Source organism: Macadamia integrifolia, chromosome 7 (assembly GCF_013358625.1).
Source record: "Macadamia integrifolia cultivar HAES 741 chromosome 7, SCU_Mint_v3, whole genome shotgun sequence".
NCBI lineage: Eukaryota > Viridiplantae > Streptophyta > Magnoliopsida > Proteales > Proteaceae > Macadamia > Macadamia integrifolia.
In genome coordinates, this window is record NC_056563.1 from 8,046,199 (window position 1) to 8,061,095 (window position 14,897).

Below are 14,897 nucleotides of genomic sequence, written 5' to 3' on the forward strand. Positions count from 1 at the left end.
CTATAGGATTCCATTGGCATGACTCAGTCTCATCAATTCCTTGAGAATTTTCTAGTGTTTTTAGGTTTTTTTTTTTGTCAGCTAGTATTTTAGGTTCATAATGCCACATCTGCTGTCCGTTAGTATGATTAATTCAATTTGATTAAGGTATAAGATAAGTATTCATTCTAAAAAATATTATCTAATCACGTGATTCTTATATCCAAACGCATGACTGCTTCATACGAAATTATTGGTTACCTCATAAAATAAAATATTTCATCTCTGTTTATGTGCCCATGCATGATCCTGCTCCAATTAGCCTGTATGCTGGTGTAGGGCTATGCGATTGGATAATAATTTCTTATTTTTTTTAATAAGAAAATCGTTGCCTTTATTTTATATAATATTTTTAACCCACGGTCACCCAGTCTTTCTAATCCCCTGGATTGTCGTTTCTCTTCTTTTGTCTTGCCTTCGTTTCACTTTCACCGCGTCACGCAGAAAGCAAAGGGGACCACCGTCTTTCTTGTTCCGGCGTTTGTCCTGCGTTTCCCTCCACCATTTCTTGTTCTATACTAGCATTACATTTCTTCTTTCCGAAGAAAAACCCTGTTCCCTAGCCATGGCGGAGATCACCGAGAAGATAAACGAAGAGGAAGCAATACCGATCAAGAACCTGCCTGAGGCCCTCATCACCGACATACTTTCAAGGCTTCCGGTCAAGTCTCTTCTAAGATTCAGGTGTGTATGCAAAACCTGGTGTGCTCTTATAGACGATCCTGCTTTCGTCAAAGATCATCTCAATCAATCCCTTGCAAGCAATAGCAACCTCAGACTCATTTTCAGAGAATATTATCTGTTCTCTGCCGACTTAGATGCTGGCGAACAACAAGTGGCTGTAAAACTCGATCATCCGCTCAAGAGCCCAAACTTCGCAACCGAAGTAGTGGGTTCATGCAATGGTTTACTCTGTATATCCAACTCTGAGGAGGAAATTTTCCTCTGGAATCCTTCTATCAGAAGGCATCATAAGCTTCCCATTACACCTATAGAGTATCCCGAGAGATTCGACTGTCCCCGTCTCATTGTTTACGGATTAGGTTATGATCCCACCACCGACGATTACAAGCTGGTAAGGATTGTGCAATTTTATGGTGACGATGAGTACTCTTGCGATTCAGAGGTAAAGGTGTACTCACTTAGGACCAATTCATGGAGAAGGATCAGAGACGTTCCATACCATCTCAGCTACAAACGCGGATTTGGGGTTCTTGCAAATTATGGTCTTCATTGGGTTGCAGTTCGCGAGAGGACGGAACCTGACACTGCCTCAAGTTCTTTCGATTCCTTTGACCTTCAAGATGAGGAGTATTCAGAGGTTCCACAGGCCTCCAGTTTTATCGTTTCCTTTGACCTACAAGATGAGGAGTATCGAGAGATTCCACTGCGTGACTTTGTGGACGATGAGTTTCATATGAATGTTGGGGTTCTTGGAGGACAACTCTGCTTGCTCTGCAACTTCTTCAGGGTCCGTGTTGAGGTTGGGTGATGAAGGATTATGGCGTGAGGGATTCTTGGGTGAAACAATTCTCCATCGAACAACCAGCCTTGATAAGTTCTTTTGAGTACGTCAAACCTATTTGCTATTCAAAGAATGGAGAAGTTATACTCGAAAAGGATTTAAAAGCGCCACTTCTTCTGTATGATCCTCATGGTGGAAGGGTTAGGAATTTTAGGATTCCTCGTGTTCCAGATAGGTTTGAAACAGAGATTTGCGTTGGTAGTCTTGTTCCACTCAATGACAAAGATGGAACTGAACAACCAGAAAGGAAGAAAAAGCACAAGAAGCATAAGAAGAAAAAGAAAAGGGACCAGAGGTAATAATAGAATATTATTTATTGACATGGCAATTGGTAGAACATATTTGCTCTTCAACATTCAAGCGACTATTCTTATATTTAAAATTGTTTCATTCTTTGTGTATTTAGACCCCTGCCGTGAAATTATGGTTTCATATGAAAACTGCCATGAATGAATTTTCCATTCTTTCAACTCTCTGAAGTTGAAATGCAATTAATCAAGTTTTAAGCTGTATGCTTTCAAACTGAATAAAAATTAGGTTGAAGATATGAATTGTTCCTTGCACGTTTAGTGCAAATTGGTATTCTCGTCCAAAAGTTTGTCGCCTTTGTTGCACTTATGCATTTGGAATCTTGGATGATGTGAAAGGGGTATGTATTTTGTAATTTATCTATCAATGGTAATTACTTGAGATATTTCCATGCGAATCAAATCTAAGTTACTTGGGTTGTAAACTTGCAATGAGGCAATGAGCCATGCTTTCTTCTTACATTCTTTTCCATTTAATTATGCCTCTGGAAGGGATGTTGGAAATGATGCTTATTTCTTCTTGTTACACGACACATTAGAGAGGAGAGGCTTTTATTATAAGAACTGCTTGGTGAAAATAGTGAAAATATGTATACCATTATATGCTGAATAGGCAATATGTGGTGGGGAGAGACTGGAAGGTTCACCTCTTGTGGACTAATTGAAGGTTTCACCCTAACTAGAGTGGACTGAAGGAAGAGAATTTGTGAAGCCGAACCTAAAGTGGTTTGGAGTAAGCTCATTTTGAGTTTTACGTGTTGTCTTATACTCCTTTGTAATGGAAGTTCATCGTCACCGTTTTTGGGAATGCTTTTTCTTGACATACTCTGTTCTGTCACTGAAATAACACTAGATCTCCTTTGTGCTCCTTGCTGTTGGCTATATTCTATCTGTATAGAGTATTGGTTATGTTTGAGTTAATGTCAAGTGGGTACTGATATGATGATCTACCATGCCTATTAATGAATGTGCCAATGATAGGCAGAGGAGTAGGGTAAATATTATGGTATTTATTGGGCCAATTAACCCACAACGAGAATGTGTATCCTCACAGAGACAGAAACCCATGCACACATCTCTTCTCATCATGGTATAGGTATCGGTATCGGAGATCAATAGGTACTGATGCGATATGGATTGGATCATATCAGGTACCTTCGTACCAATACGTATCAACCGATACAAGACTAATACCTTCATCCATGCATCTCATGGGGAAGGTGGTCTTGATTCTTGACAGATAATTGAGATCATTTACAAACAATGAGACATGTACAGAAGTCTGTATCTAAAAATTGACTACAGTAAACCTTGTTGGGAATAATCCCACATTGACTAAGTTTGGGACCTTGGCTGATTTCATATAATAGTTGGATCTCTCCTCTTAACAACTTAAGCTTTTGAGTTGAACACTTCAGTGTGTTATCAGAGTACCATGCTTATCATTAATGGTATATTTTCATATCAGAATGGGGAGAAACTTCATTAGAAGTGTATGAACGTATCTAGCCTAGATTGAAGGAAAATGGATAATAGATATGTGAAGGAAATTCTTCCATTATATGAAGTTATAGAATTTGGGTGGTGTAAACTATGATCATCTAACGAAAAAGCTGTCATGTCATATAGTTGCTGCCCATTTCACCTATAGAGTTTCCCATCAGATTCGAGTTTTGCTGTCCCTTTGTTTACGGATTCGGTTACGACCCCACAACCATTGATTGCAAGCTGGCAAGGGTTGTGCAGTTTTATAATGACGATGGCTACTCTTGCAATTTGGAGGTGAAGCTCTACTCACCTGGCACCAATTAATGGAAAAGGATTGAGGACATGCCATTCCATCTCAGCCACAAGCGTGGATGATATAGATCCCACAATGGGCTATGCTATTGCAGGAGGAAAGCCCAGCCCAATTAGGGCTATCAATCCACTTAAGTCAGTCCACTTAAGTGTTAATTTTATTTAGGCCCATTGGGCCCATCGATTTATGATTCAGTAAGGCCCATAAGTGGCCATCGATTTATGTTAGTAAGGCCCATAAGTGGCTATTAGTGGATAACTAGTTGTTACCTAATTTGTCTAGGTTTCTAATGTTAGTCCTTGTAGGAGTACAACTCCTAGTTAGAATATGACTGCTAATATTTGCTTCTTATTCTTAGCCAACCAAGCACTTGGTACCAAGCAACCGGTTAGCTGTTGCGCTTTCAAAGTAGAAGAGTGGTCTCTTAGAAGTGGTAAATAGGTACGCCAGGTGCTTTGATCTGCTTCTTCCTGTGAAGTTACCGTGAATTAGAACTTTATAACACCATACGTCTGAATATGCTGTCCCGCAATTTAAGACCTGACGCACCTTACCTTATTCGGACTAGATCATCGGTTACTAAGATGAACAGCTTAGATGAAAATAAACTGAACCGACTTACACAGCTGTCGAGGATTTTTCGCTTTCTCTAGGATGGGACAACCTTTGCAAGAACAGCCAAAATTGAGCCTAGTGGGGCCCTTCGTGAGACCGCGCGAATAACGTCAAACATAGAAGGAGGTGCCTGTAGCAAAAGATTCTACTTCGAACTCACGAATTATCGATAGGCCCAGAGCGCGAACGGGAGCTTCTCATGCCAGTCACGCCCAACAAGAAAATGCGCTCCGACGTCAAAGCATGCTAACGCTTCTTGGTAATAGGTTTGTGAGCTGATTGTAGAGCACCCTTGCTTCTTTGGTCGTAGATCAGCTAGCGTGCACCGTTACTCCACCCAGCCCAAGTGCTTGGTTGCATGGGGCGCGCTAGCGCAGTAGTTTTCTTTGCGGGGATGGTATCGGATCCTACTAAAGAGGAGCTCCTGTACTCAGAAATTCAGATTTGAATGAACAAAGAATTGCAGTCAATTGCTTCTAAGCCGAGATAGCTGTGGGTGAGATGCCCGGGCCGAGATAGCCACTCCCACCCACGACTCTCTTGCTTACTTCTTTCTTCTTTATGTTAATTCTCTGTTACTAGTAATTGTTTGCTGTGACAATCATTCAAAGTGTGTTCAGATCTGTTTTAAGCCCTTAAAGACCAGAATCGACCAGCAAGAATTTCCCATTCTTGAAGACAATCGATCCTCATATCTCCCACACCTGAGATCTGATCTGCAAACCCTTTTGCGGTTCCATTCTACCTTCCAAGTGGACCACTCGATCCATGCTTGGAGGTCAACTGAAGACAGCAGCTGCGGTTCTTGAAGATTCCTCTATTTCTCTCTTAAAGGTCTAAAATCAAGAAAGTGTGTATCTCCTAGATCAGCCGGCAGAATCCATTCAACTTTGGAGGTTTTCTTCTACACACTAGGGCCTAGAATCAACCCTAGTTTGGACCCAATCTGAGCAGCCTAACTCCAGCTTCAGGTATCCCCTAAAACCCCTAGCCGCAGGCTTCTCTCTCCTGGGGTTTTGGTTCTTGATTGCTGGTTCTTACTACTGAATTGTCTCTGTTCTTTTAAGTATTCCCTGGGGTCTTTTTCTGGTAGTTTTCTGTTCCTATTGCTGTACTTTGTCAAGCTAATTCAAAAGTCCTATCTGATTTGGGTTTGGAGATGTAATACATTGGGGGTAGTTACCTTGTTTAATCTACTTCTACATTAGTGGATTTAGGTTTCTTGCATGTTTTATTCTTAAGTAGGGTGCAGTGTGTGAGACGAGAACTAACACCACCTCCAGTTCTATTGTTTACTTTGACCTTCAAGATGATGATTTTCAAGAGGTTCCGCTGCCTGATTTTGTGGTCAATGTGTTTCATATGAATGCCATGGTTCTTGGAGGACATCTCTATGTGCAAATATCGGGGTTCTTGGAGGACATCTCTACATGCTCTGTAACTTCTTCAGGGTCTGTGTTGATGTTTGGATGATGAAGGATTACAGCATGAGGGATTCTACTGCCTAACTTTGTGGGCAATGAGTTTCATATGAATGCTGGGGTTCTTGGAGGACATCTCTACGTGCAGATGTCGGGGGTTCTTGGATGACATCTCTACATGCTTTGTAACTTCTTCGTGGTTTGTGTTGATGTTTGGATGATGAAGGATTATGGAATGGGGGATTCTTGGGAGAAATAGTTCTCCATTCAACAACCATCGACGATAAGGTCTTTTGAGTACATCAGACCTATATGTTATTCAAAAAATGGTAGTTATACTTGAGAAGGATTCAGAAGTGCTGGTTTTGTATGATCACTGTAGAGGAATCGTGGTGTTTCAGATAGGATTGAAACAGGGATCTGCAGTAGGAGTCTCATTCCACTCAGTGCCAAAGATGGAACTGAACAACCAGATTTGAGGAAAAAGCATAGGAAGCAGAAGTAAAAGAACAGGGAGTAGACGTAATGATGTAATATGATTTATGGACACAGAAATTGCTTGAGCAGATTTACAAGCTACTGTTCCTATATTTTCAATTGGATCCTCCTCATTTGTGTATTTACACCCTTGCCCTGAAAAATCATAGGGACATCTCGAAAACTTCCATGGATGAGTCTTCCATTTTTTCAACTGTCTGAAGTTGTAATGCTATCAATCAAGATTTAAGCTGCTCGGCTTTGATTTGAAGGATAAGTAGGCTGAAGTCATGAATTGGTCCTTTAATGTTTATTGTTAACTGGTAGTCTTTTCAACACATCTATTTGCATCAAGGGTCTTGGAAATGTAACTGCTCAAGACATCATCTTACCGCCTTCTGTGGAAATCATCAATACTACACAAAGTTCATTGCCTTTTTTTTTTTTTTTTCGTGTTTAAAGGACTTATGCATTTGGGTGATGTGAAAGGGGTACGCAGTTTACCTATCAATGGTAATTACTTGGGATCTTCCTATGTGAAAACAAAGTTTAAGTTACTTGGATGAGAGTGAGGCAGTGAGACATGCTTTCTGAATACAATCTTTTCCATTTAATTAGGCTCCTATAGGGTGATGTAGATAAGTCACTTGGGCTTATTTTATTGCAAATAAGCTTTAGGTTGTGTTATGTATGTGTTGGGCCTTTGATCCCATGGGGTTTCTTTGAGATGAGCCACTTTAATAGGCCTAAAATATGGGTAGAAGGTAAGAAAACGGGATTTTATTCATTAGTTTAATTAGTTGCTATTTAATTCAATAAAGGCCCATTAGGTCATTAGTTGGTTGTAAAGTCCTATATGGAATATTAGTTGGTTAGTCCTACTCCATGTTGGAATCATAAAGTCAAGTCTTAGTCCTATTTTGAATTCCTAGTTGTAGTAGGAGTGTCTAGTCCTATTGGGAAACTAGCTCCTACTGTTAGTATGATTGTAAACTTCTTCTCTATAAATAAAGAGGCATATGTACCATTATTGAACAGATTTGAATAAAGAAAGTTGCAGTTATTATGTTAAAACAACTGGGATAGTTGTGGGTGAGAAGCTCTGGCTGAGACAGCCACTCCTCCCCCACTTTCCCTTGTTTTTTCTTTGTTTAATCTTTCTATTTTCATTCTGAATTGCTGTTGTTTATGTTTACTGTTGCTGTGAGTATTAAAGAAGTTCAGATCTGTCCAAGCATTAAAAACCAGAATCGATCAGCTAAAGAGTTCATGTTCTTGAAGCCAATCGACCGTTATTGCTGCCCAAGTCTGAGATCTGGTCTGTAGATCCTTTGGAGGACTGGTTCTATATTCTAAGAAGATCAATCGATCCTCTTTTGAAGGTTTTTTGAAGAAGACAAGTTGCTATTCCTGCAGAATTATTCACATTCTCTCTCCTAGGTCTGAAAATCAAGAAAGCGCATAACTCTGGATTTTTGTACCCTCCCTAGGAACTATATATGCCCAAGAGTGCAGCTCAATCGGACTCCCACAGATCCTTCACCAAACTGGGCTTACTAGGGATGGGTTGTATATGTGTTGGGCTTTCAGTCCATGTGGTTTATTGTGTAATGGACCATTTTTATGGGTCTAAACTGGAGGTATCAAGGTTGCCTATGGGATTAGCTAGTTAAATTATTTTTTTAGTTGGGTTCAATTTAAGTTATATTTGTTTTTTTAGGAGTCAAGTTATTAGTTGTTAGTTTCATTTTTTAGTTTTTAGAAACTATTTTATTAGGAGAATATTTGGTTTCCTCTTTTGGAACCTATTATTCGGATGTAATTCCCTTCCCCATTATCGCTATAAATATAATGCAAGGTTTCATAGAAGCCAGTGATTTGAAGAAAGCTATTGTTATAGATGCTGATGCCTTCTCCATGGAGATTTGTCTTTTGTTTGATCAAGTTTGATGGAACTGCTGTTTGTTCCAGTTGACTCCCTGCGGTGGGAATTCCGAGAGGTCCTCTTCCTTACTTTATCTTCTTCTCCTCTCAAGTACTCAAGGTTCTACTGCTGCTGCAATTTTCTTTTATGTATTTGATTCCATCTTCTTCCACAGTTCTGCCCAGGGTCCTTAGTTTCCTATTTGATCCCTGCTGCTTGAAGCATTTTCAGCCATCCTCTATGGCTGAAAATTGGATTGAACCTCCCTCCAAGTAGTACTTACTACCTTCAATCCAAACCTGGTCCAATTCTGACCAGCCGATTGGGAGATATTAGAAATCTCCCTAATTTTGTCTTCTAGTGACCTATTCTGCCCAGATTTGAAACCAGTGGAACTGACTTGATTTCTTTTGGTTTCTTTGGGTGTTGGATCATATTATCAGGTGGGTTTAGCTTAAGCCTCTTACTGTCCCTGTTAAGGCTCTATCATTTATTGTTAGTTATGTTCACAGATATTTAAGAGTTCTGTAATCGGTAGGCTATTACAGATTTGGTTTTCCTTTTTAATCCTGAGTTGCTTTGTGTTGCTGTTCTACTTTGGATATTGGTAGTTTTTTTAGAGTATCCGGCGGCATTGTGATAGGCTTGACTTGTCAACCAAGTTCTACATTAATTGGTGTGATGTGGTGGGGAGAGACAAGAAGGCATACCGTTTATGGGGTAACCGAAGATTTCACCCTAACTAGAGTGGACTGGAGAAAGAGAATTTGTGAAGCCAAACCTAAAGTCGTTTGAAGTAGGCTTAATTATTTTGAGTTTTATGTGCTCTTCTATACTCCTTTGTAATGGAAGTTTATTGTCACTGTTTTCTGGAATGCTTTTATTCAGCAAACACTGTTCTTAAATTGAAATAACATTAAAACTTAAAACTCCTATGTGCTCCTTGCTGTTGGCTACATTCTATCGGTTTAGAGTTTTAGGTGAGTATCGATGTGATGATCTAGCATGCCTATTAACAGAGAAAAGTACAAATAGTGAAGGTGACTCTTGCTGTCATATTATTCAGTAGGGTGATATTTGCACTTCTTGCTTACCTTACTCAAAGTTGATGTCTGACCTCTTGTTCTTGTTCCTTCCAGATCTGATGTTGGACATATGGAGTTTATTTTTTGAGGTTTGAGGAAGATGAAACAGGAAAATTAAAAGTACGGGCATGATACAGAGGTACTTCTTGGTGCGAAGCAGCTGTTGTGTATATACTCACAATTGTTAATGTGATATTATTGATTTTATGTTTCAAGTTTCATTTTTTCCTTAAGTTTCAATCTATAAAGAATGATAGGATTATGTTTTGTTTTCATATCTCTTCTTAATGTGGTAAGGGTATGAATATCACCGTCCTCTTTTTACATTCATGCTGTAAAGTATCTAATTTGTGGAACCTTGTTCTCTAGGGCTGACTTTGGAAGTGGAAGGTTAGCAGCGAACTAATTGAGAACGAGAAACCAAGTGAAAAAGTCAATCAAGGCATGGAGTTACAGAAGATACCCTGTGTGTCCGCAGTACATAATATGTTGACTGTATTTGGATAGTTTTGTTCAATGTTGCCCTTAAGTTTTTCAATTTTTGTACGGTTTGGAACGTATCTGCTCACTGAATTCAATCTTTTTGTTCAAGAAATTTAAAAAAGGTCAATACAACAGTAGTGGGGCCCATCTTTTATTGCTTTTATCACTGTCCTTTTGATTTTTTTGTCATATATATATATATATATATATCACCAGTATATGCATCATTTGCTAAATATTTCACAAAACTCTGATAGTATAATATCAGTCATCTATATCACTGTTTCTGAGACCGGTTCAATCCACATTGGTCTACACAGCAACCTTCCAACCTGGTCACTAAGATGACTGAGTTCCCCCACCCTCCCACACCCCCCCCCCCAAAAAAAAAAAAAAAAAAAGGAAAAAAGAGTCAATTTTTCTTTTTATGAACGATTCCAATGTGGTGTTGGTTGAAGTGTTGAATCAGTTGGCCGGCTTGTCAAGCTGTTGAACTGATGACCCGGTAACAAAATGGGTCCCTTTTTCTTTTCTTCTTCAGGGCACGATCTTCATTTTGTGAAGCTTCATGATATTTGTAATATTTGGTTTCTTGGGAGGATGAGGATAGATATCTTCCCCTGAGAGGATACATGTTCAAATCATACATGTCTTACATGGGTTAGTAAGACAATACTAAGCAAACAATAAGGAGAGATGTCAATATATATATATATATATATTGCTTCTGTTATTTAAAGCACCATTGAAAACTTTCCACAGAAGAACATAGGACTTTGGATGCATCTTTAAGTACCAAATGAAATCCTAAAAATTTCAAGTTTTAGGTTGATTGGAGTTGGCCCCATAGAAAAATAAAACATTAAAAATCCAGCATTTCAAGTTTTAAGTTGATTGGAGCTAGCCCATGATAAATGAAGCATTAAAAAATCCAGGACTATTGAGAGGATGATTCACAAAAGTACAATGGGTATGGACTATGGACATGCAGTTTTTAATTTGAGGCTAATTTTTTCCTTGTGGCCAATTAAGATCATTTCTTAGGTATCTAACTATCAGAATTATCAGTCTTCCATGTGGATCTACCTACTAATTGCCCCCATCTTAAAAAATCATGGCACTTTTTTCATAAAATGGTAGAGTTTATTTAATAGGCCCCTCAAAATTTGCCACGTGCCATGTCGAAATTGGCCCAATTTTTGTACACACGCTATCTTAACGTGTTCTGGTCACCTCTCATGTTCCAGCCAAATGCTGCTGACCCAAGTGGCAAAATGAAGCTTTAAAAGAAAACAGAACAACAAGAAGACTATTGAGGGGTGCATTCCAATTCAGGATGTTTTGAAAATACATGGGTCGATACACATACAATGAAGGGTATTTGGATGAAATTTTGGAATTTGGTGTGTGCTGTAACCAGATATTGCCCTCTACCCAATTCCCAAAACTACTAAGTCATATTGCCATGTGGGAAAAATACATGGATTAACCAAATAAGCTTATTAAGTTTGGAATTAGTGGATGCTGCCAAAGGAAGTGGCGATGCCATACACAAAAAGGAAGACTCATAGAATGGCAAAGGCAAATAGAGCTTTTGACATTTTTTAATCCATGAACAGGTCTATTAGACACATAGATCCATGATCCATACATTCTCGATCGGAAAAAAATTTTAATAGAAAAGAAGAATCAATGATCGATATCTTTTCTGAAACAACGAAAGATGATAAATTAATTCATGGACAAACTAAGCCCTCCCGAGGCTTCTCAAGAATAAGAAAGAGGCCGTATTCTTGTAAATACCAGGGAATAAGGTTTGATCCTATTCATGGGGATTCCTTAAATATCCCGTTCCAAAAATAGAAAGTTTGAATGGAGCCATGAAGTGACAATTTTCCTTTTAATGAATAGATCTTTATCATTTTCATTAGGTTTCTCTTTCAATTTACAATTTATCTCGAAAAATCTTGAAGAATTGTGTAGTTTTTTCCTCAAGAGACATCAAAACTAAATATTTGTTACAAAACATGCCTACCTTTTCAGGTTCTCAGTTTGATCTGATAAACAATTTTCTTCTATGATTTTTTGCAAGGAGATGGTGTATCTGGGCGAAATGAACAGACCACAAAGTTCTGCAGCTTGGGGAGCCCAAATTTGTGAGATTAAGAGGGGAAAAAAATGACGGCTAGTCATCTTTTTCCTCACTTTTAGGTTAGTGTTTGATCCATTCCAGTTCCTGTTAGATCTACTCCGTGTGACCAATCCACGCCATTTCCATAATACATGTTTGTTCTTTATTTCTCTCACAACAGTCAGATTTCCTTTTCAAAACAGTTTCTCTTTTTCCAATGTAGTGGTTCTCTCTCTCTCTCTCTCTCTCTCTCTCTCTCTCTCTAAACATACACTTAGGATTAAGAAACCAAAGTTCAGAGGTAACAAAAGGTTCATCAACATCTCTCTCGCCTATTCTCCACAGTCCACCTGCATCTTCTCTCTCTTTCTTTCTCTCTCTGTGGATAAGCAGCGCACCTGCATCTCGTGTTTCAAATAAAAGGAACCCAGAAGACACCCAAATAACATAATCTGCATATGGTCCTGTGTCATATCCAATCCAGGAAAAAAAAAAATGGTCCCTACCACCAACCATTGATTAAAAGCAAAGAACCGAAACACATGCACACATAAATGAATCTTGAACCCAATGTAGCTAAAAATGGATTTGATATTTCAGGTGGATTCCATAACTGACTTGAATAAATAACAAGGAAAGAAAGAAACATATTAATATGTTTTGGTTGCAAATCCCAAAAGTATAGTTCCAATAATAATAATAATAATAATAATAATAATAATGATGATGATGAATTCTAGCATAATTCTCGAACATCTTTCCTGCCCTCAGCCATTCCTTCTCACTCCACCAGTTCTTCCTCGCATAATTCTCAAACATCTTCCTGGCCACAGCCATTCCTTTACTTCACCAGTTCTCACCTCAGACGCATGATGATAGATGATGATGATGAGGAGGAGGAGGAGGAGGATGACGATTGTCCTGGGAATAGGTGGGTGCTACTCATATGGACAATATCATCACCACTGACAATGATCTTCAATCGACGGTTGTGCTAGACAATTTAACAAGAAGCAATATGCTTTCAAGGCATTGACCATGTTAAGATGTGTCACGATGGGGGGGGGGGGGGGGCCCCATCATGGACTAAGTTGAGTCTAAGTTTACTTTTCTTTCTTGTTTCTTTGTTAGTTTGTAACTAGGTGCAGTTTCCTATTGTGTTCAGGATAGTTGTTAGCTAAGTTAGAGTTAGTTTTCTTTTCCTTCTATGATTGTAATCAGCAATATGACAAATAAGATTAGTTGCTGGCGGTAGACTATACTTATCCATCGCACAGCTTGTTCCACCTCTGTTTTCTCTCATCTCTCCTCCTTTGGTTCTGGCTTCTTAAGTTCCTTAAATTGTTACAGACCATAACATATGCCTTGAGGCCTTGCTTGTTCTAATGCATTGACATCATGAAATAGTCCCTCACCTATCCCATGCATTACCAGCACTCTACACTGATATTAAAATCTTCAGGAAACAACCTACAAAGAAAGAAAAACTGCTTGGCATCATCATCTAATCATGACACAACTTCAGATACCTCTTCATCAATGCAACCCCCCAAATGCAGTGCATGGGCAAGTTGGAGAATCGACTACTGAACCTGCATACCTTTTTCAACAGATACTAAGCATACTCCTCCAACAACAGCTCAAGCAGGACTGTCTTGCTGTTCGCTTCTTATCATTGCATACCTATATATTCTTAATAAAATACAAGAAATTCTTATGGTAAGAAAAAGAAAAGAAAGCCCAGAAATAAAAGTTAAGAAGCTCTTTTGTACTCAACTCTACAACAAACCCAAAGACATTTCCATCCCAAATCAAAAAATAAATCCCGAAGTAGCCCAACTGGACCTAAATCAATGTTTGGACTTGGCTCTCCTTGGTCTAGGCTTCCAGATTGGGTCATGCCAGTCCAACCAAGAAAGCGCTGCTGCATCATGGGGTAATTCAACACATTTGGGAGCTCACCAACATCATAGTACTTCAATGAGATCCTCATAAGATGTCATCCCTCCCTTAGGCCATGCTTTAGTCTTTCGCCAGCTCTTATCATAGACAATTGATGATAATAATTATTTTGGGAATACATGGATGCAATCAATACTGCAAACTCACAGATAGCATGATGCACTTTACACACTGAGGAACTTCAGTCCATAAAAACATGCAAGAAGCTTTTAGTCCCTAGCTTCAGCCAATGTGTTATCATTTCTAAATAATAGTCACATCCAACCCTGTAAAGCACCAATTTCTTTAACCGTAAACACATCTGGAAACAAAGCACAAAGCAAGAAGGATTGCTTCATTTCCTCATCCTCCCTGTAATTAAAACTCAATTCAATTGCAAGAATAGTTTTTTGGATTGATGCCTTTCATATTTATAAGTTCAGATGTTCTAACTTTCCAAACTGCTACTTCCAAGTCTTTTGGGTCCCCCTTTACCTAATTACAGTCCCAATAGTGACAAGAGCTAATGGGTACACCTACACAATTCTTTGACAGCCTCTCCTGCCACAGCATTGCAAGAAGGGAACTCCACGCTGACACTCAATTTTTTGCGGGGTTCAATTGGAGACACCGGCACATTGACAACCACATTAAAAAGCCCAAGTTGTTCTGCTTGCTTACCAACTTCAGTTGTCAGGTGTCTTTCCCACCCCCCCCTATGCCATATAACACAATTATATTGATTTCCTCATTCTTCAATGTCTCCATGACCTCTTCCTTGACTGATTTCCTACATTCAAAGGCCATGAAACAGAATCTGCATCCGAAATTGGTAGAGGGACCGATACACCGCAAATGATTACCTTCACCCACCCTCCTTGGAACATGACGACCTGGAAAAACCCTACATACCATATCCTGTTACCTTTAACTGCATCATCCAACCACCTCCTCAACTAGTGCTCAAGTTCATTTGCTCTCGCCACCTGTTCTGTTACTACTTCTATGATCAACTCTTAATCCCTTTCAGACCCTCCCACCAAATTTTGTATGCCATCACTGATAGATACCAACTCCGCTAATCTAATTTCAATATTGTTAATATTTGCTTTGTAATGAATACTGACAGCAACTCTGAATTTTCCTA

At 39.0% G+C, this 14,897-nt stretch overlaps 1 protein-coding gene across 1 annotated transcript; it reads left to right on the top strand.

The window, feature by feature from the left end:
• The first annotated feature begins 430 nt into the window (after positions 1 to 430).
• LOC122083552 (F-box protein CPR1-like) lies at positions 431 to 9,839 on the top strand. The gene is made up of 3 exons (XM_042651402.1): positions 431 to 1,859; positions 9,250 to 9,334; positions 9,565 to 9,839. Exon 1 carries the CDS (start codon positions 605 to 607, stop codon positions 1,529 to 1,531), a length of 927 nt encoding a protein of 308 aa, XP_042507336.1. The 5' UTR covers positions 431 to 604; the 3' UTR covers positions 1,532 to 1,859; positions 9,250 to 9,334; positions 9,565 to 9,839.
• Positions 9,840 to 14,897: the final 5,058 nt, after the last annotated feature.

Coding starts and splice junctions, on each gene's coding strand:
- LOC122083552 (XM_042651402.1), top strand. CDS start 605: ATGGCGGAGATCACCGAGAAGATAAACGAAGAGGAAGCAATACCGATC.